The sequence below is a fragment of the Leptopilina heterotoma genome, unplaced genomic scaffold (assembly GCF_015476425.1).
Source record: "Leptopilina heterotoma isolate Lh14 unplaced genomic scaffold, ASM1547642v1 Lhet_550, whole genome shotgun sequence".
Lineage (NCBI taxonomy): Eukaryota > Metazoa > Arthropoda > Insecta > Hymenoptera > Figitidae > Leptopilina > Leptopilina heterotoma.
Window position 1 is genome coordinate 450,161 of NW_025111120.1, and position 22,129 is coordinate 472,289.

Genomic DNA, 22,129 nt, shown 5'->3' on the forward strand with positions numbered 1-22,129 from the left:
AATTTAATTTGAAGGTTAAATATTTGAAAACAATAATTAAAAAAATTAAAAACAAAAGAAAACGCCTATCAAATATAAAAAAAGGTTTCGGAGATGAACTGAAAAGTTAATAAATTTAATTTAAACTTGATAAAATATTAATAAAAATTAATTTAAATAATGAACCTCATGTTGGAGACACGTGAAGTTGTCCCTTTCAGGAGAATCACCCATATATATATATATATATATATATAGATTACAGTTTATTTAAAAAAAAACTTACCAGAGCAAGAGCTATCACAATACCCAAAGGAAGGGCGCGGCATCAAGCCAATTTCAAAGGTAGCTGCAGATGCTGGATGAACTAAAAAAAATTTAATAATAATGAATTCATAAATATAATGCATACTTAACAAAATACATCTAAAAAAACGAAATTGGTAGAAACAAAAAAAAATCAAAAATTAACATACGGAAAAAAGGAGCAACACGCCCAGAAAAGGAAGGCCCTGCGGTTTCTGCACCCAGCTCCTGAGGCTTTTCTTTTATTTCATCCACCTTAATTTCACTTGTTTCACCTACATTGTGAGGATTTGTTACGTTTGAAGACATCTAAAAGAAAAAGAGAAAAAAAAACATTTTAGGTAATTAACAAATGTAAAATTCTTCAAAGTATTTACTTTAAAAAAAAATCATAATCATTAGACAAATCGAAATTAGGCAGCATTTTTTTAGCAAAAATTGATTTATAATTTGTACTTTGTTTATAAATTTTAAATTTTTTCAAGACAAATGTACAAAAATATTTTCCACTTTCTAATTTTAATTTTCCAATAATCTTATAAAACATTTTTTTTAACAATATTTTCGGCTATTTTCAAATAATTTAAATATTTATCTATATTTAACTTTTGGTCCTTATTTAACTACTGGATATTTATCGATTTTTGCACAAAAGTATCTTTCATTTTTTTATATAGTCGAAATATTTTATTAAATTATATGAAATCCTTTTTAATTAAAGTTAAAATTTTTATCACAATTTTGTAAAAATAATTATTTTTTTTGAGTTATTTGATTGTAAATCTATTGAGAATAATTGAATGTTTATAAAATTTTATATTAAAAAAAAATTATATGAAGAAATAATTAATTTCTTTAAAAAAAAGAACGATTGAAACTGTGTTGCAAATAATTGAATCTCATGCAAAATTTTTATCAAGTCAAAAAAAAAACAAATATTTTTGAAGAAATTTACCAATTAAAGTTCAATTTTTCTATTTTTAAATCCAAAATTATTTTAATTTTTTTAATTAAACAATGATTAATTATATTTAAATTAATAATTAATATTTTTTTAGACATTTACTCTAAAAAAAAGAATTTTTTAAAAAATACAATATAACAGGGATCACAGAGTGTTACGAACTCACCCTTTTGTACCTATTTTGATGATTTGTTACCTTTTTACCTATTTTTAGTTATCATAGTTAGTTTTAAAAATTATTTATTTCATAATTATTTTTCTGCGTTTGAATATTTTTTTCTTAAATAAAATTAACTCTTATTTAATAAGCATTAAAATAAAGCATTAATTAATCGGTTGGACGTGTGGTCACTTTTTCCCCCGTTGGACGATGTAATTTTACATTTTTTTTTGTCAAAAACTCAGAATCAATGCAAAATGCTTTAAATGCATTTTAGAAATCAAAATGTTATTAAAATGATTAAAATACTTGTTTAATTGTAAAAAAAATTCTAAATTTTAATTTTTCTAAATAAATTTTTAAATTCTTATTATTTTTATCTATATTTTTTTGGCTCTGAAGAAAGGTACTTTAGAAGCAAAAGATTGTACATTATGGTTGTAATTTTTAAATGAAATTACAGAAAAGGGGATTAACTCTCAATATTAAAAAAAACTAATATTAAAATCTTCATTACATCTAACATAATAAATCAAAAATAAATTTCGTTCTACAAAATTAAACAAAAACTTTTAATTTTTTAATTTTAATTAAGTAAATAATAACACAAACATAACGATAAATTATATATATATTACAAATATATAAAATTTATAATTATATATTTAGATATTTGAAAAAGTACTTTCTCTCAACAATAAAAATGTTAATTAACCTTAAATTGCATGTTTATTCATGTTTAACAGCACTTTTATTGTTACTCATTTGTTACCGATTTTCCAAAATTGTACCTTTTCACTTTTTTTTAATGATAATAGGTACTGTGATTCCTGATATAATATTAGATATTCCCATTTTTTTGGGAAATTTACAATTTGAAGTTTTAAAAAAATATAATAAATAAAATATGTTTTTTTGCCTTGCTCAAAATTCTTACTCTAAAAAAAAGGAAACAGAGAATTAATTTATTTAAAAGTATCAACAACCTAAAACCTAAAATTTTTTTAAAGAAAAAAGAGGGATAAATCATTTTGTTTTACAGAATGGCCTAAATTTTTAATATAAAAATTACTCACGTTATTGTAGGTTAAAATCCAGGTAAAATCAAACACCACTCACGACACACAATAGAACATAACTGACGCTCAAAACTGCAACGGAAGGAAAAAACTAGATAAAGTTAAGATTACAGCGCAAAGAACAATGAACATACACTCAAAAACTCAGCTCACCGGGAGATGCTGTCATTAAGTAGTAAATAATTGAACTATAAAAGCAAAAACATATTACTATATTTTATATAAAAAAAGAAGACAAAAAATTACAAATTAAAATAACACTACATTTAAAAAAAAACACTTTATGCAGGAATCCACGCAGACTCTTAAACCAAAACCCCAACGCTGAAACACACAAAAAACACAAAATATTTCTATTACAAAAACAAAGAAACAATACTCTAAAAACATTTTTAAAAAAAAGAAAAAAGAAAATATCCGTCAAATTTTTTTAACCCCTAACAAAAATACTATTATTAAGAATTTTAAAAAAATAATTTTTTTTAAATATCTAAAGATACAAAGATAAAAAACTTACCACTTCCCAACCAGAAAAACCGCGAACAAGATCATCCCAATCCTGGTGATATCTCTGGATGAACACCAGCTCCAACAATTCACTACGTGGACGAAAACCGCGAGCAAGAGGGTAACAGGGCAAATTCGAAAATGGACTAAAAAAAGAAAGAAAATATCATACAAATAATATAGATTTTTTTTAACAAAAATTGAATTTCTACAAATTTTACACAGAAACTATCAAATTTTAATAACAACAACCAACAAAACACAACATTAATACAATCAAAATAAAACACTCACCGAGAAACAATATTGACACCCAAACAACCCACAATCTCCTCCATAGGTTCCTCCTCCGGCACGACACAAATATTGGGGCTTTCAAAATCTACAGGAACCCAAAAGCACCGGGTCTCATACTTTTTCTCCGCCCAATTCCAGCGGTATTCTTGCACCCAATGTGGGTCATTAAAAACAATATTCCTGGTTTCCTAATGTTAGATTCGTAATCAGCGACTCTTAAAATCCCCGAGTAACAAGTTTTAAGCAAATTCGACGAATTTTGAAAAATTTCCGCCATCTTGGATCCGCCATTTTGAATTTCGAAAAATTGATGTCAGATTCGTAATCAGCGACCCCAGAAACCTTAAGGTACTAAGTTTCATAAAAATCCATTAAAAAATTTTTCAACACACTTTTGGCCCAAACAGTGTAAATCTTGTTGACAGCCAAGGGGTTAATAGAACTATTTTGCAAGCTTGCAAATAAAACCGTGAGAACAAAGATCCAACCGGACGGAGACAATTCCATGACAAAAAATAATCTTTATTTTATTTTTAGATTAACAAAATATGAAAATCTTTCGAAAATAATTTTTTTATATATATTTTCTTTTTCTTTTTTTCATATAAAAACACTGTCAAGGGACGACAGCACATAAAAAAAGGGGGGGGGGTATGAGGCAGAAAATCAGAAATTTTCAATTTTTCTTTTATATTTTTTTTTGGTTAATTTTTTTCTCTCTCACAACATTTCTTTTAATGATTTTGTGCAAAATTTATATTAAAGAAACAATGTCAGCCAACAAACAAAATCAAATTAACATTATTTCTTTAAAATTCATGATCTTTTTCCAAAAGTTTTTGCTTAGCGGAATAATTTTTTAATACAGTTCGATAGGATGAAATGGTACCGATAGATTAGTTTAGTCGGATAGATGCCTCGCTTGGCGGACGTTTAAGGACCAAGGGTAAGTACCCTTGGTTCACGCCCTTTTGGCTTGGTATATTTCCGACACGTGAGATAATCTGAGCGGGAGGTTTGACGTCGAGGTATAATGATGCGCACCGTCGATTATTGTCCGGTACACATCATTAGAACTTGACTGTCGATAAACTGGTTGTACTCAGGAGAGGTTTTCTACAGTTTCCCTCTTCACTGGCGAGAAAACCCATTAGACGGGTGGTCCAGGCAAATGCGAGTACTCCTAATTTTCAAGTCGTTCTGTAGGCGCAAAAATTTAGAATAAGTATGTAAGAAATTGTAAATCTGATGGAGAAAGTGTACGACCTATTGCTCTAACATCCTGTATATGTAAGCTTTTTGAAACCCTTGTAAAAAATCGCTTACAGTGGTGGTGCGAATCTAATGACATTCTCCCCATGACTCAGAGTGGTTTCAGGGCCGGTAGATCTTGTGTTGGCAATCTTATAAATATATCTACATGTATTAATGAAGCATTTACGAATCGTCAGCAAGTGTTAGCAGCGTTTTTGGATATTAGTGGCGCATTTGATAACGTTAGAAGCGATACTCTTTTGGAAAGACTTGCGTCTATAGGTTATTCTAAAAAATGATTTTGTTTATTAAATTTATGACGTATCAACGATATATTGATGCTAATTGTTTAAAAGATAGTTTTAGAGTGGCTGGCAAGGGGGTACCCCAAGGAGGGGTTCTCAGCCCGTTACTTTATATCATATATGTGAAAGATATTACTGAAAATGTACCTAAGTCTGTAAAGGTATCTCAATTTGCCGATGATATTGCTGTTTATATAAGATTTAATTCAATTAAAAGATGTAAATCTATAATGGAAAAGTCCATACAGATAATTAAGAAAAACATCTCAGATTTGGGTCTTGATCTCTCACCTCAAAAAACTAAATTAATTCATTTTAATAATAAAAATATCCATCCTGGGGAGGTCGAATTATTTATTGATAATATTCCTGTTAGATCTACAGAATCTGTTCGTTTTCTCGGCATAACATTTGATTATAAATTTCTTTTTAAGCAGCATGTGAACTATATTCTTAAAAGATGTCTTAGAGCAATAAATATTATTAAATATCTGCGAGGAACTTTGTGGGGAGCTGACCCCGAAACACTTATGATTTTATTTAAGAGTTTTGTACGCTCCATAATCGAGTTTGTAATTTTTGTATATTTTCCTAATCAAAAGAATAATGAAAACAAGATAGAAGGGGTTCAGTACTCAGCTATTAGAGCCGCACTTGGTTATCGTCTTAGTACTACTAAGAATATACTTCTTGCGGAATAAAAATTGATATTGATTGAGAAGCGTGCAAAATTCTTGTGCAAATGCGACTTTCAAAAAATATTGTCATTTGAGAACTCTTTAATTAAAAATAACCTAATACGATACTATTTAAATTTTAAAAAGAGAAAAAGAAAAGGTAAACTTAAAATTATTGATCATTGTTTTGAAAATGTTTGGAAAAACTGTAACAATCAATATGTGTCGAACATATATTATAATGATTATAAAACGTTAGTAACGAAAATAGATGTTAATACAGTACTGGGAAATGAATTGCGATCTGTTGACTGTCCGAATCAATTGCTATCAGATTTTTTTATTGTAAATACGGCAACTGCGATTTATACAGATGGTAGCAAGGTTATGGGTTCCAGGTCTGTGGGCGCTGCATATAATTGTCCAGAATTGAGTATTATAAACAAAATGTCAATTGATAGTAGGGCTTCAGTGTATACAGCTGAAGGCTATGCTATACTGAATGCTCCTAAGATAATAAATGATAACCCTTTATTAAATTTTTATATATTTTCTGACTCTTTAAGTGTTTTAAGTTCTCTTAATTCAATAAAGTGGAATATAAAAACTAGTTCAATTATTTTTTAAATTAAAAAAGCTTACAATCTTATAGTCGAAAATAATCCTAATTAAACAATTAAGTTTTTCTGGATTCAATCACATATTGGAATAAATGGCAATGAAACTGCGGATATTAACGCTAAATTGGCCACTGAGTTGGAACCATTAGATTCAATTCAAATACCATTTACAGATTATTATGAATACTTTAAAAAAGAAGCAAAAAGTTCTACAATAGATTTTATAAAAGAGCAGGCCTTGAATAAAGGTAAACAATATTTTGGTAATTATTTTAGTAATAGTTTGTATCCCTGGTATTCGAAAAAAAAATTATCTCGAAGGACTATTGTTATGGTGAATCGTTGCAGGGCCAATCACTACAATCTTGCTGAGTCATTAGCAAGAATAGGTATAATTGATGACCCTTCATGCTCTTGTACATATGAGACTCAAGACTTAAATCATGTAGTTTGGCAATGTCCACTACATAATGAGAAAAGAGAGATACTGATTAAAAATTTAAAGCAAATTAATTTACATCTTCCGCTTAATATAAATGTTTTAATTGCTAAGCCTAATATTAAGGCCTTCAAATATTTAAATGATTTTTTTGTAATGTGTGGTTTCTTTGTATGATTGTTCCTTGTTTTTTCTTTTTTGGTGTGATGATTGTACTTAATGTAATTATGCACATATATATGTATTTGTAATAAGTCTTATGTAAGACTTGACAATTTTAAATAATAAAAAAAAAATAGTAATAAAAAAATTGTAAAATAATTAAACGAATTTTAATGAAATCTGATATATTTTTGGAAAATTATTCGCAATATTAGATCTGAAATTTTGAATGTCAAAAATCGGACTTCAGATTTGTAATCAGCGACCCTAAAAACCCCTGGGTAAAGGAATATTGATCGAATTTGATCAATTTTTTGAAAATTTGTCCTCCATATTGGATCCGCCATTTTGCATTTTTAAAATCTAAGTTAATATTCGTATTCATCGACCCCAAAAACCCCCGAGTAAGAAATATTAATCAAATTGAATCAATTTTTCGAAAATTCGTCCGCCATATTGGATCCGCCATTTTGAATTTTCTAAAACGACGTTCAGATTTGTAATCAGCGACCCCAAAAACCCCCGAGTAAATAGTTTCAACTGAATTTGTGCATTTTTTACAAATTTCACACACGAGGTTTTTATATTATAAAAAAATGACTTTTGGTCGCCATTTTTTATCCGCCATCTTGAATTTTAACCAAATAAACTTTATACCATCTGAAAGCTTGAACATTTTGGACCCGATATTTAAAGGTTTTACGAACTTCTTCGGACTCAATACCTTCGATAAAAATTCATTTTGAAAAAAAAAATTTCAAAAAACGACGTTTTTTCCAAAAAAATGTTTGTAACTTTTTGGTTTTTTTTAAATTTCGAGTGCAGATTAGGGACCATCCATAAACCACGTAGCCTGCTTTGGGGGGAGGGGGTTCGGTAATGTGCTACGTTAGACCACATGGGGGGAGGGAGGGTTTTGTGTCTGGGCAACGTAGCTTTGTATTTTTATTTGACATACATTTTTTTGAAATTACGCGGGCAGCTCGAAAGTCAATTCCAGAGATATATGTGGACGTCCCACATGAAAATGGACCATTTTGGCACTATTGGAGTTATCTATATGGGCGTATTCCTGGCAAAATTTGGAAAATTTTGAGTAGTCTTAGAACTTTTTTGGTTAAAAATTCGCTGAGTTACGGAATTTAAAAGTTTAGAACGCCAAAAACCTAATTTCGAGAAAAACGGTTACCTTGAAGATAAAAAACCAACAGGTTTTAAATTTTTAAAACCATCCCCCCCTCTTAATTTTGAAAATACGAAAAACTTTTTTTTTCTGAAAAGGACAGTTTTTCTATTAAAGAACCATTTTTTTACAAGATTAATGATTAGGTACAATTTTATTGTGTCATTTGAAGAAAAAGAATAGATATTAGATAACTTATTTAAAAATTTTTGACAGTTTCTATTATGAAAAAATTAACGTAATATCCAAATTTTCATTTCGACAATTACGAAAAAAAGACTCGAACATCAATATCACTGGTTCTTCTGGAAAGTTATTCAGATAAGAATTGTTTACAGTCCAGGACACCTTAAAGATGAAAAATCAAGAGATTTTAAATTTTTTCCACACCTCCATTTTTGAAAATACGGATTACTTTTGCAAATGACCGCCAAAATGGGCCCTTTTCATTTTTCTAAAGAACCAATGAAATCAAACAGTTAAATTATCGATAAATTAATGAAAACCGCATAATTCGACTCGTTAAAACATGTAGATTGATAATAAAAATTTTTTAAAAATTAAGATTTTGCTCCAAAATTACTAAATTGCGATTATCTCGAAAACTAGAACCGACAATATAGGCCCTTTTCATGTGGAATAAATATATAAATATACACGGAGAGAAATCTGCTGATAATATTACTCGAAAGAGCACATTACTTAAATTGCTTAACGTTTCTCTTATATTTTTAGCATGGATTCATATACTTATTATAAAAATACTTTTAATGCAATAAGCATAAGAGACAGTAGCTAATTTTGCACGAAATCTTTATTATAAATACAAAGAGAACGTGCTATAAAAGTATTAGATTCTTCTTATAAGAATCGCTCGAACTCCGACTGATTTTCAGGCGGACTTTATACAACACAATCTTACTTGTGTATACGCACATATAACTCACACACACATATATTTCTCTGGACAGTTTTGTCGTCCTGTAAAACATTATATATTATATGTAGTATTTAATACTTGTTGCTGTTATAAAAAGATAATATTTATTTAATAGTAAGTATATTATTTAAAAATTATTGCATTTTTATTCGTGTTTGAATATATAAGCAACATGTGAAAATTGTTAGGTTATGTTATTGAAAACGTCACCGCTTTGTACGCGTTCCGTTCCTCGAAACCATCCAGAGAAATATATGTGTGTGTGAGTTATATGTGCGTACACGCAAGTAAGATTGTGTTGTATAAAGTCCGCCTGAAAATCAGTCGGAGTTCGAGCGATTCTTATAAGAAGAATCTAATACTTTTATAGCACGTTCTCTTTATATTTATTATAAAGATTTCGTGCAAAATTAGCAGCTGATTTATGTTTTTATTCCATCGAACTCTCCATTACATTAAATAGATGATTTCGTATATAAATTATTATAACCTCAAGCTAAAATTCTGTTCAGCAGTGACTAATAGAATTTGTAAAGATTCTGCAAGCAATAATAGCAACAGATTTCTTTCCGTGTATATAGTGATGAAAAAATATATATATATATATATATATATATATATTGATTAAAATTAAGAATTAGTCTTGTATCAAACTCTTACTTGTCAAAAGAAAAAAATAAACTGTGATTTAAAAACATTTAATATTGTTTACTATGTTTCAATACGATTTTATTGATTATTTTTAGAAAAGAGATTTTAATATTCAAAAAAAGAAAAAAGCTACGTTCCATTAGGTAGGGGGGAAGGGGTTCGGTAATATGCTACGTTAAGCTACGTAGGGGAGGGGAGGGGTCGAAAAGTTCAAAAATCGGAGCTACGTGGTTTATGGATGATCCCCAATTCATTATTTTTTCTGAAGGTCTGCATACCTGTTATAACGTCCATGCTTATTTTTTATTATTATTTTAATAATTATTATTGAATTAATTTTAAACATTTGAATTAATCATTTGGAGATATTTCTCCATTTTAACTTTATTTAACCAAAACAAAATAATATTTTGACAAGAGGTTAGAATTAAACGTTATCTACACTTTGACTTTAATTATTTGACTAAATTTAGATAATTTATTTTATTAGCGCCAAGATATTTTACTTGAAAATATCCAAAAGATTAATTTAATTAATTTTAATTATTTTACCAGACTAATTCCAAAAAAAATTCTAAAATTATAATAATGTGTACTTCACTAGATAATCTTATGTAGTTTATGAAAAAAAATATTTTTGATTCCAAAAGCAAGCCGATGTTGCCAACAATTATTTCGAGTTATGTATATCATTCAAAATTTATTGAGTTGCTCTTTCACATACAAGCGTCAAAAATACTTTTTACTTATAGATTTTTTTGTTATTAATGTTTAAAAACGAGCTTGTTGAGTGTTTACACGTGGTTGTTCAGAAAAGCAGCCCCTCTACTTTCCAATACAACTACACTGGTCATCTACATACAATTTGTGCGCTTCGTGTAACGCGGACAAATATTAATGAGGAGTGAGTAGTGGGGCTGAATTCTAGTGGAACGTCTGCACCAATCAGAGACGCTCTACTTCAATCGCCTTTCTTGCAAAATTCACTATTGGGAGCTAAGGTCCCTTTTGTCGCGGACAGTCACATATAACCCCTTAAAAACGAAAATATTTGTAAATTTTGTTTTCTTTTTATTATATTATGAATTTTAATGCATTAAAATATAAAAATGATGATTAAGATTTTAAATTTAACAAAAATACCCTGGGAAAAACACACACCGTTCTTAGTGCAAGACAGGATTATTTGGTGTAGGCTTTAATTTTTTAAAAGAAATACACTATTTTGTTATTTGTTTATAGCACAAATTGTGAATTTTATGTATTCCACTAAGTGGTACTGTAGTCCCCATAGTAAATTTTTTACCGTGTACGTTATCGCAATATTTTTAAGCTTATGACAATGCGGGATCCACTGTACCCCGCTTGCCCGTTCGTGCCACAGTGGGCCGAATTGTCGATTTTTGGCCAAAAATCATTATTTAAAAAAAACTAGATATTTACGAATAACAAGTATGCTATAGCATACTGTTATACTGTATATCTACAGTTTTTGGGGTCGCTGATTACGAATCTGAAGTCAGATTTCAAAAATTCAAAATGGCAGATCCAATATGGCGGACATAAATTCTTTTTATATGAATCAATTTTAATGAAGCATAAGTATCTAAACGTTTTTTGGGTCGCTGATTACGAATCTAAAGTCACATTTCAAAAATTCAAAATGTCGGACATAACATTTTAAAATCAATAAATTTGAATTAAACATACTATCGGTTCAAAAAGTATAGTCAGTTGACTTTGAAGGCTTGTAACTTGAATAAAAAAATCGCACAATATTGAAACTGTATGAAATCAGTAAGTAATTTATTTCTACATTAATGTAAAAAATTAAAAACAAATAAACATTTTTTTCTTAAAGTTATTAATTTTTGAAGGGAAAAAGAACATGTTTTTGACACTATTTTCAATAAGGCCTACTTTGGTAACATGTAACTCGTTTAATGAGAGTCCTATGATATTCCTGATTTTTTTCTATGTTCCTTAAATCTTTCTGAATAATGTTATTTAAACAAATAACCGTTATCATAATAACTTTTTGAGATTATTAAACGAAACCGTAGGTGTGTTATCTTTGTTGGAAATTAAGGTACGAAGATGAGACAAAGTACACGTTACGGAGAATACGACACTTATTACGATTCATCAGCAAAAGTTTGGAAAAAAAATTATTTTAAGTAATTATTTGCAAAAGTATTTTCAGTTTTTTGCTTTATTGCACCATTAGCAGTCAGGTGCATACTACTGTAAGTCTTTTTGTCCGAAACTCCAAGTTTAGCACTACTACCTTTTTTTGGTCATTTTTTTCTGTGGTTGAAACTGATTTATAACTTTAAAGATCTGGTTTCTAAGGATGTACAGAGGTGTAAACACCCAAAATATTTTTCCTGTCTTAAGAAATTCAAAATTTTATGTAGGTTTGGGTAGAAGTGACCTGAAGTCCTCACTTACCTGCTCATGTCTACAATAATACAGTTTATCGCATTTAAAATGTTGACGCCTATAGGAAATGGTTTATGATGGTGTGCACCTTACCGCTAATGGTGCAATAAAGCAAAAAACTGAATATAGTTTTGCAAATAACTTCTTGAAATAATTTTTCTTCCAAACTTTTGTTGATGAATCGTAATAAGTGTCGTATTCTCCGTAACGTGTACTTTGTCTCATCTTCGTACCTTAATTTCCAACAAAGATAACATGACTACTATTTCGTTTAAATATCTCAAAAAGTTATTATAATAACGGTTATTTGTTTAAATAACATTATTCAGAAAGATTTAAGGAACATAGAAAAAAATCAGGAACATCATAGGACTCTTATTAAACTAGTTACATGTTACCAAAGTAGACCCTGTGAAAATGATGCCAAAAAACATGTTCTTTTTCCCTTCAAAAATTAATAACTCTCGAAATAATTTTTTTGTATTTCCTTCATTTTCTACAGTAACGTAGAAATGTTGTAGCTACTGATTCCAAATTGTTTCAATATTATGCGATTTTTATTACTCAAGATATAAGCGGTCAAAGCCAACTGACTTTACATTTTACACCGATAGTAGGTATCTATGGGTTTTTGGGTCGCTGATTACGAATCTGATGTCAGATTTCAAAAATTCAAAATGGCGGATCCAAAATGGCGGACATACAATTTTTAAAATTAATCGATTTTTATGAAACTTTGTATATAGGGGTTTTTTTTAGGTCGCCGATTACGAATCTGATGTAAGAATTAAAGTGGATTTTAGATTGGGTGAGATTCGCCTACAATTTTTGGCTTGGGAGTTTTTAAGTTTGGTGATTACAAAACTAGTGTCTATACAATTCAGAAAATAAAAAAAAATTTCCTGTTATTAGCCTACAAAAATAAAACGTACTGTAATTTCCAGGATCTACCACGAGGAGGTTATAGGTAAAGATCCCGTTTTGTATTTTTTTTTAGATTTTAAAAATTTTTTTAGTTTTTTTACACCTGATGTTTACTTATAGGTATATAGTTTATCGCGTGGGTATATCAGGTGCACATGTAGTCCTATTGGAGAATCTGCTTTTATTTCCATGGATCAGGTAAACACTCCATTTCATATCTAAATCTGATTTCAGAAAGACAGTGCTCATTTTTACATTTTTAAAATCTGACAACAGATTTTTAATCAGCAACCCGAAAAACCTCTACATACCTATGTTTCATTGAAATTGATTAATTTAAAATTTCTTATTACCGCCATTTTGATTTTTTGAAATCTGACATCAGATTCGTTATCAGCGACCCAAAAAACCATAGAGTTATTAGAATAGAGTGCGCAAGAGACCAAAATGTTTCTTAGGCAAATTGACGGAGACAGCCATACGAAAAGTAGACCCCTTTTCTTTCTTTCTCTAATAACGCATGTGCGATAGTGAAACAGCTGATGCATCGAAACAACTGTTGGTTGCTTGCTGGCAATTATGTTTTTCTTTTATTTACGTGACAAAAAATAATTTAAAAACATTTTTAGCAGGAAAAATGGTATTTTATGTTAACTTTACCTGCTTTCAATTTATACTCATCGCCTAAGAATGATTCTCACGGTAAAAGGTATAACTCGCGCACTCTATTCTAATAACTCTATGCAAAAAACCCATAGATACCTATGTTTAATTCAATTTTATTAATTTTAAAATTTTTATGTCCGCCATATTATATCCGCCATTTTGAATTTTTCAAATCTGACATCAGATTCGTAATCAGCGACACGAAAAACCGTTAAATACCACTGTTCATCATAATTGATTAATTTTGAAAATTGTCTTTATATATTTATTGCATATATTTTTATATGTTTATTGCAATATTCTTGTTATGTTGCAAAAATATGAAAAGGCGCAAAATGGCACATATTGGCGTCAAAGTAGACATGCTAAGTAATCGTTTTATAACTTCTTTTTCCAAATATTATGCGCGGCTCGGAGGAGCTCGACTTACTAAAAGTCGACTCTCTATTGAAAAATCCACTATTTGTTAACTTCAATGGAGCTACATTTTAATAAATTTTATTTTTTTTTGTAACTATTGGTTTTTTTACTTCAATTTATCTGTTGATGAGAAAAAATAAGTACTTATATAAAAATAATTTATTTATTTCTAAATATATTAAGTTTTTTAATCAAAAACATTTTATTTATTTATTTGTTTATACACCCGTCTTAAGCCTACAATCTTGGCTATACAAGTGTTTTTACAACCGTAGAACATTCCTTACAAACATTTCTTAATACTAAATTTTTGCGCCTACAGAGCGACTTGAAAATTTGGAGTACTCGCATTTTCCTGGACCACCCGTCTAATGGGTTTTCTCGCCAGTGGAGAGGGAAACTGTAGAAAACCTCTCCGAGTACAACCGGTTTATCGACAGTCGAATTCTAATGGTGTGTACCGGACAATAATCGACGGTGCACATCATTATACTTCGACGTCAAACCTCCCGCTCAGATTGTCTCACGTGCCGGAAAAATCCCAGGCTAATGGGCGCGAACCAAGTACCCTTGGTCCGCCCACCGAGCCAGGCATCTATCCGACTGAGCCAATCTGTCGGTAAAAAAAAACATTTTATTATTTTATCTTAAATGTTAAACTTTAAATAGTTCTAGAAGACACAATTTTTTATTATTTAACAAATCCTTTTTGCAATAAATTACTTATTTACTATTAAATACTGTGGATTAATTTTTTTGTGCATATTTGAAAGTTGAAAAATTGTATTTTTGGCCAAAATTCGACGATCCTGGCCCACTGTGCCATTTTGCAAAAAAAAATTATTTAACGAAGTTAGGCGCATTTGAATTTTTAAAACTGCGAGGTCTGATTTCAAGAAAATGACGGTAAAAAATATTAAAATTATTGTATCATTTTTGTATCTGCCTATAATGTAATGATTCTTTTTGTCCCTAATTCCGGATTAAATGTTCTTTGAAATCCTACAGGTTTAATTAAAAAAAATTTAAATTTAACAAAATGGCGGCTATTTTTCGAAAAAAAATCAAATCAAATTTTCACATAAACTCCAGTGTTTTTTTTCTTCTCGATTTTTTTATTACTTCCTAGAAGTCTAACGATTATTTTCCAACAGAATTATTGGGGTCCCGCGACTTAAAGTCTTGAAAAATGATGTAAGTATTTATTACAACTGACATTTTTACACGGAGAGAAGAAAGTAGTCAATCATACTCAACCCTGAGTCATAGTTACTAAACAATATGGTGACATTTTCGTTCAACAAAACAAAAAGTAAACTTCAATAAACGGCTGTTTAGTTATTAAGACTACCAACTTCATTAGTATCGTCTACGATATGAAATGTCATATCTACTATTTTGTTTACAATTTGCCAAAATAAAAATTAACCTCTTTTATTATAGTTAAATAATAATAGTTTTATAATAATTAAATGTTTCTAAGTAAATAATTTTGTCAGTGATACTAATTATTTTCACAAGAATTTGTTATATGTGGGGATTTTACAAATATTTTACAAAAAGACATTGAAGGTTATATAAGGTAACTGTTTAATTGAAAAATAATTATAAAATAAAAGATGACGGAATGATAAATTTGAAACTTGTTTATTCGAACGTTCATTTACAGAGACTGTCTTAATATTACAATTTATTGTCGTTTTAATATCGGAGAAATCCTTTTTCAGGTAGTGGTGGTATCCCCAAAAGTGACCATCTTCATTGTTGTAAATCATCGGTATTGTCTGTAACAAATAAAAGAAAAGCTTCCCCTTTCTCAGAGGGCGTGTCGCTGTAGAAGGAATAGCATTGGTTGGACCAAATAATTATTAACAACCATTCATATAAACAAAGATAGATAAATATTTATAACAATGGAAGAGGTCGACCTTGTGTAGTTAAATCACTACTGAAGTGAATTACCTGCCAGTAACAGGAGTTCAAAAACAAAAATTAGATACATAGAATAATTTCAAGCAATGGTTTAAACAAACCGCCCGCCTCATTCCAATTATTGGAATGATGATAGAAGTAAGATGTATTCCTTTTTCAATTTGAAATTAAAAAAATTAAGATGTAGATGTAACTTTGAATTAATCATAACAATACAAGTAATAACAAATGTAGAAGTAGAATGTAACAATTTAATGTCAGATGTAACTTTGAATCATTCATAACAATAGAAATAATAAAAAAAATGCCGCCCGCCTTGAGACTTCAGTTCGTTGATTATAGATTTGTTTCTGTTTGGGTAGGTAAGACACATAATTGTGCAATGGATCTTTGAATAATACCCTTTTTAGTTTTGACTGTAACAACACGTACTAACCCGTCCTTTCCTGGGTGAATTTTAAGAACGCGACCCATTTGCCAATTTGATTTTGGAAGATTAATGTCTCTTATCAGAACTAAGTCACCAATTTTGATGTTTGGATTTGACTTCGTCCATTTATAACGCTTTTGAAGATCTTGTTGGTACTCTAAACTCCATTGTTTCCAAAATTGCTCAGTCTTTTGTTGAACTAATTGCCAACGTGTTAAAAGACTGTGTTGACTGGAAGGTAAAGATTTTTCAGGCATAGCTAGTAAGGGTTTTCCTATCAAAAAATGCCCTGGAGATAAATACGAATAATCGTCAACTTCGTTTGAAAATGCAGCAATAGGTCGTGAGTTTAGACAGGATTCTATTTGACATAGTAATGTGGTTAATTCTTCAAAAGTTAATGTGTGTGGTCCCATTATGCGATTAAGGTGTTTCTTTGTGCTTTTAATACCTGCTTCCCAAATACCCCCAAAATGTGGCGAGTATGGAGGAATAAAGTCCCAGTTGATATTAAATGCAGACATGTCTTTCGAAACTTTAGGATCACATTTTAAGGTCTTAAAAATTCGACGTAATTCTTTATCAGCTCCAACGAAATTTCTACCGTTATCACTATATAGATTTGAAGGAATTCCACGGCGAGACACAAATCTTTTTAAAGCTGATAGAAATGTTGAAGAAGAATAGTCGCTCACTAATTCTAAATGAATAGCTCGCGTTACCATACAGACGAATAGAACTATGAACCCTTTCGTCGATTTGTAACCGCGACCTTTATTTAATTTAACTGAGATTGGTCCTGCATAATCCAAACCGCAATGAGTAAAAGGGTTTGATGGAGTTACTCTACAAGATGGTAAATTCGCCATTAACTGTGATTGAAGTGTAGCTTGATGACGGGCACAAGTCAAGCATTTATGTACAATACTACGAACTAAATTTCGACCTTTTATTATCCAAAAGTTTTGCCTAAGTAGAAACAAAGTCATTTGTGGACCTCCATGTAAGGACCTCAAATGAGTTTGCTGGGCAATAAGTAAACTTATCCGATGATTAGGTAGTATGATAGGATGCTTGGTTTCCCAAGCGATAGGAGCATTACTTAAACGACCAGAAACTCGCAATAGTCCATCTTTGTCTATAAAGGGATTAAGGGCTTTTAATGGACTAGATTTTTTTAGATTCAATTTATTCAAAGTCGCTCTTCTTTCACTTGCAAAAAACTGTGATTGAAGATTTTTAAACAAAAATAATTTAGCACTATGCATTTCAGCCTTGTTATTTACTTCTGAATTAGTGGACTGTAATTTTGTTTTGCATTTATTGATAAACTTGAAAACGAGGGCAGTAATTCTCAAAAGTTTAGGCCAACTGCTATATCTATTTGAAAGTTTATTCACAAAATCGTAAGATTGATCAGTTGTAGCCATGTGAATTTTGGTAGCAGTAGTTTTAACATCGCAGTTATAATTTAAATCAGGTAGAGTAGGCCACGTCGTAGGAGAGTCACTTAACCACTTAGGACCGGACCACCATAATTCGTGATTTAATAATTTCAATGGGTAGATACCCCTGGTAGCACAATCTGCCGGATTATCAGCAGTCGGGACATGTTTCCAAGATGCAGTTGGGATAAGAGATTGTATTGTTTCAACTCTATTGGCAATAAAAGTACGCCATGTTGAAGGATGTTTGGATAGCCATGCCAGAACAATGGTAGAATCTGACCACCCATATACAGGAACGTCGTCTAATTGTAAATCATTTACGATCTTTTTTAATAATTTAGCTAATAGGACTGCCGCACATAATTCTAATCGGGGGATAGTTAATGTTTTTAAAGGAGCTACTTTTGTTTTTCCTAGTAATAGTGACACATTTATCTTTTTTGATACGTTTTGTATACGCAAATATACTACGGCGGCATAAGCTCGCGAAGATGCGTCAGCAAAACCGTGTATCTCTATTACATCATGAGAAGTTAATCCTGTCCATCGTGGGATGGTTATTTTTGAACGTTATTAAGTTCATGGCAATAGGATTTCCATCTTACACTTAAATCATCAGGGAGAGTTTCGTCCCAATCTAAATGTCTTATCCAAAGGTCTTGAATTATAATTTTAGCTATTATCAAAATTGGAGAAATCCAACCTAAAGGATCAAACTGTTTAGCGATAACAGAAAGAACATTTCTCTTAGTAAAATTGACGTTAACTACTGGGGACATAGAAATTCTAAATACATCATATTCTGGATCCCAATAGAGTCCTAGAACTGCTTTTGAATTAGTATCATTTAGTATCAATCGTTCGCTATATTTAGAAAGCTTAGAATCACTCAAGAGGGGCGAATTAGATGAAATTTTGTGAACCGGGAAGCCACCTTTGGCAAGAAGTTGAATAAATTCGTTTTTAATTTGCAAGGCAGTTTCTAAATCATCTGCTCCGAAAAGCCCATCGTCAACGTAGATATCATTTAATAATATTTGTTTTGCTTTTGGAAAATTATCTCCTTCGTCATTAGCTAATTGTTTTATTACTCTATTTGCTAAGAAAGGAGATGACGAGACACCATAAGTGAGTGTTAACAATTGAAAATGTTTAATTTCCTCTGTTTCGTTAAGTCTACAAATAATTCGTTGGAAATTAACATCTCTTTTATCAATTTGAATTCGACGAAACATTTTACTAATATCCGCAGTCATAACAAAACGATAATTTCGCCAGCGTATTATTATAGATGGGATGTCGGCGTGTAACTTGGGACCAGGAAGTAGTAAATCATTTAAAGATACTCCTGTTAATGTTGGAAAGGAAGCATTAAATACTATGCGTAGTGGAGTGGAGGAACTACTCACACGTATGACTATATGATATGGTAAATAATTTTCTATTTCAAAATTAGAATTTTGTTCGTCATTATAATCAATTTCAATCATATGTTTTAAATCTTTATATTCATTGAGAAAATCATAGTAATCTTGTTTTAACTCGGGATTGTTTTGTACACGGCGTTCTGTTTGTAAGAGTAAACGTTTGGCATTTTGAAGAGAATCTCCTAAACGTTCAGGAGGATCATTTTTAAAAGGGTAACGAACAACATAATTTCCTTCTTCATTTCGAGAATGTGTATTAACAAAATGCTCTTCACATTTTGTTTCATCGTCTGTAAGATTACTTTTTTGTTGAAATTCTTCAATTTCCCAAAATTTCTGCAGATCATTATGAATATCTGAAAGCCCTACACAATGATGAACGACTTTACTAGTTGGGGATACATTATTGAGTGAGTTTAAGGGACCCGAAATAATCCAACCAAATACCGTAGCTTGTGCTGTTGGTGATCGAACAGGACCTTTAATAAGACCTGGTAAAAATAATGAACCGTAATAATCCGCTCCAATTATCATATCGAATTCTTTATTATCAAATGGTGTTGGGTCAGCTAAATCTAGGTCGCGAAGATGTTCCCAATCACTAAGATAATCTGCTTTTGATACAATATGATTATTGAGTTTAGGGAGTACTAACGCAGATATGGGAATTTTCTTTTCGAAATTTTGTGTTGGTGTGATAATAACGTTAACGAGTGATTTTGCAGTTCCGAGAAAAGCATTATCGATTCCAGTTACACGGATCATAGCTGGTTCTTTTTTAACCCGAAGCATTTGAACAACTCTTTCAGTTATAAATGTTACCTCGGATCCTTGATCTAATAGAGCTCTAATCTCTATTCTTTCACCGTTTTTACCAACAACACAGATTTTTGCAGTTGCTAAAAGTACTGTTTTACCGCGTATATGGTTCAAAGAAACAGTGTCGTTTTTTGGGGTACTATTAGATTCTTTTTGATTTAATACTCTTTGATCTTGTAAAACTTTTTCTACTTTTTTGGGTATTTCAAGTTTCTTATCGGCTTCGTTTTTAGATGCTTGATTAAATTTTTGATTACTTTCTGAATGGATCAAAGAGTGATGTCTCTTGTTACAATGGAAACAATTTTTTTTATTACGACAGTTTTTTGAACTGTGACCCGATTTTAAACAATTAAAACAAAGATGTTTTTCTTTAACAATTTCTTTTCTATGAACTACAGAAAGTTGTTTAAAAGAATCACAACTAAATAAATAATGTTTACCATTACACAGAATACATTTAACATTTATAGCATTCATAGAAAACGTTGAAGCTGTACTTGCTTGGTTTTGAGTAGACTTTGTAGATTTTAAATTATCTTTTGCATTTTGCAATGCTTCTAGAGTTCGGATACGGGTTGCTAAAAAACAATCAAGTTCTTCATATGAAGGGTATTCATTTTTATCACCAAGAACTTTTTCCCATTCAATTAAGGAAAATTTTCCCATTTTTCGCGAAACGACAAAGACTAATAGATCACTATCAATATTTCGACCCAAAGATTTTAGTGCTTGTACAGCTTCAGACGTTTTATCTCGTAGATTTTTTAAGTCTTTAACTGTTTCGTTCATTATAGCAGGGAGTGACATAAAATTATTCAAATATGAATTTATAATTGCTCTGGAATTTTCATACCGTTTTGTAAGAATACTCCAAGCGCTTTGATAATTTTCAGGAGTAGTACCTAAATGTTTTATTAGTTGTGCTGGTTCGCTTAATAAGCTTGATTTCAAATAGTGCATTTTTTGCACATCAGGTAAGTTGGGGTCTGATGCAACAATAGACTGAAATAAGTCTTTGAAATTTTGCCATTCTAAATAGTCGCCAGAAAATTTGGGTAATTCTATTCGCGGTAATTTAGCAATTTTTGAAGAATCAAGGCTGCTATTGGAACTTGTACTATTTCTATATAAAATCAATTGTTCTTTTTTAAGCTTTCCAATTAACTCATTAAAAGTATCTAATGTATTCAAATAAACTTCCTCTGCTTGAACAAAAATATCATTAAAAAAGTAAGGAATTAACGACTTATCTGAACCATGGGCTGCTTTGATGATCTTCAAATCCACTCGCTGACAAGCATTCCATGCCGTCAACAGATATTGGCGTCGACCTTCTACTAGTTCCAAAGTAATTTGATCTTCAGAACGTTTTCGGAAGTTGACTAACGCTCTTTCAACGGCGCTGATGTTCACTTCTTGTTCAAGTATTAATTCATCCATGACGAATCACTTTTGTTTAATAATCACTCACTCGCGAAATTACACAAAAAATAAATTTAACTTTTTTAACATTTTATTTTTAATTCGATTAATTAATCCGGCTCGAAGGACCTTTTTGTTTAATTGAAAAATAATTATAAAATAAAAGATGACGGAATGATAAATTTGAAACTTGTTTATTCGAACGTTCATTTACAGAGACTGTCTTAATATTACAATTTATTGTCGTTTTAATATCGGAGAAATCCTTTTTCAGGTAGTGGTGGTATCCCCAAAAGTGACCATCTTCATTGTTGTAAATCATCGGTATTGTCTGTAACAAATAAAAGAAAAGCTTCCCCTTTCTCAGAGGGCGTGTCGCTGTAGAAGGAATAGCATTGGTTGGACCAAATAATTATTGGCAACCATTCATATAAACAAAGATAGATAAATATTTATAACAATGGAAGAGGTCGACCTTGTGTAGTTAAATCACTACTGAAGTGAATTACCTGCCAGTAACAGGAGTTCAAAAACAAAAATTAGATACATAGAATAATTTCAAGCAATGGTTTAAACAGTAACAATACCAAACTAATTAAAAAATTATTATTTCTATAATTGTTTAGTTTAATAGAGAATATTATAAAATCGATATATTAATATTTATATATTT

General features: G+C 30.4%; 2 protein-coding genes across 2 annotated transcripts in view; both read right to left on the reverse strand.

Annotated features, from left to right (window-relative positions):
* LOC122508725 (sodium-dependent dopamine transporter-like) overlaps window positions 1–335 on the reverse strand; it is a 346,409-nt gene extending 346,074 nt beyond the window's left edge. Inside the window, exon 1 of the mRNA XM_043622242.1 lies at window positions 266–335. Within this exon, the coding sequence (XP_043478177.1) occupies window positions 266–308 (43 nt within the window). The 5' untranslated portion in view covers window positions 309–335. The remainder of the gene's footprint in view (window positions 1–265) is intronic.
* On the reverse strand, window positions 308–21,474 carry LOC122508719. The gene is made up of 7 exons (XM_043622234.1): window positions 20,475–21,474; window positions 18,391–20,291; window positions 16,309–18,109; window positions 3,290–3,437; window positions 3,006–3,141; window positions 472–594; window positions 308–346 (listed from the first exon to the last, which is right to left on the reverse strand). Exons 1-7 carry the CDS (start codon window positions 21,472–21,474, stop codon window positions 308–310), a joined length of 5,148 nt encoding a protein of 1,715 aa, XP_043478169.1.
* Window positions 21,475–22,129: the final 655 nt, after the last annotated feature.

Coding starts and splice junctions, on each gene's coding strand:
- LOC122508719 (XM_043622234.1), bottom strand. CDS start 21,474: ATGGATGAATTAATACTTGAACAAGAAGTGAACATCAGCGCCGTTGAA. Junction 18,110..18,390: donor CTCTCCCTGATGATTTAAGT/GTAAGATGGAAA, acceptor TTATTAAAAAAG/ATCGTAAATGATTTACAATT. Junction 3,142..3,289: donor GGTGTCAATATTGTTTCTCG/GTGAGTGTTTTA, acceptor TTCTTTTTTTAG/TCCATTTTCGAATTTGCCCT.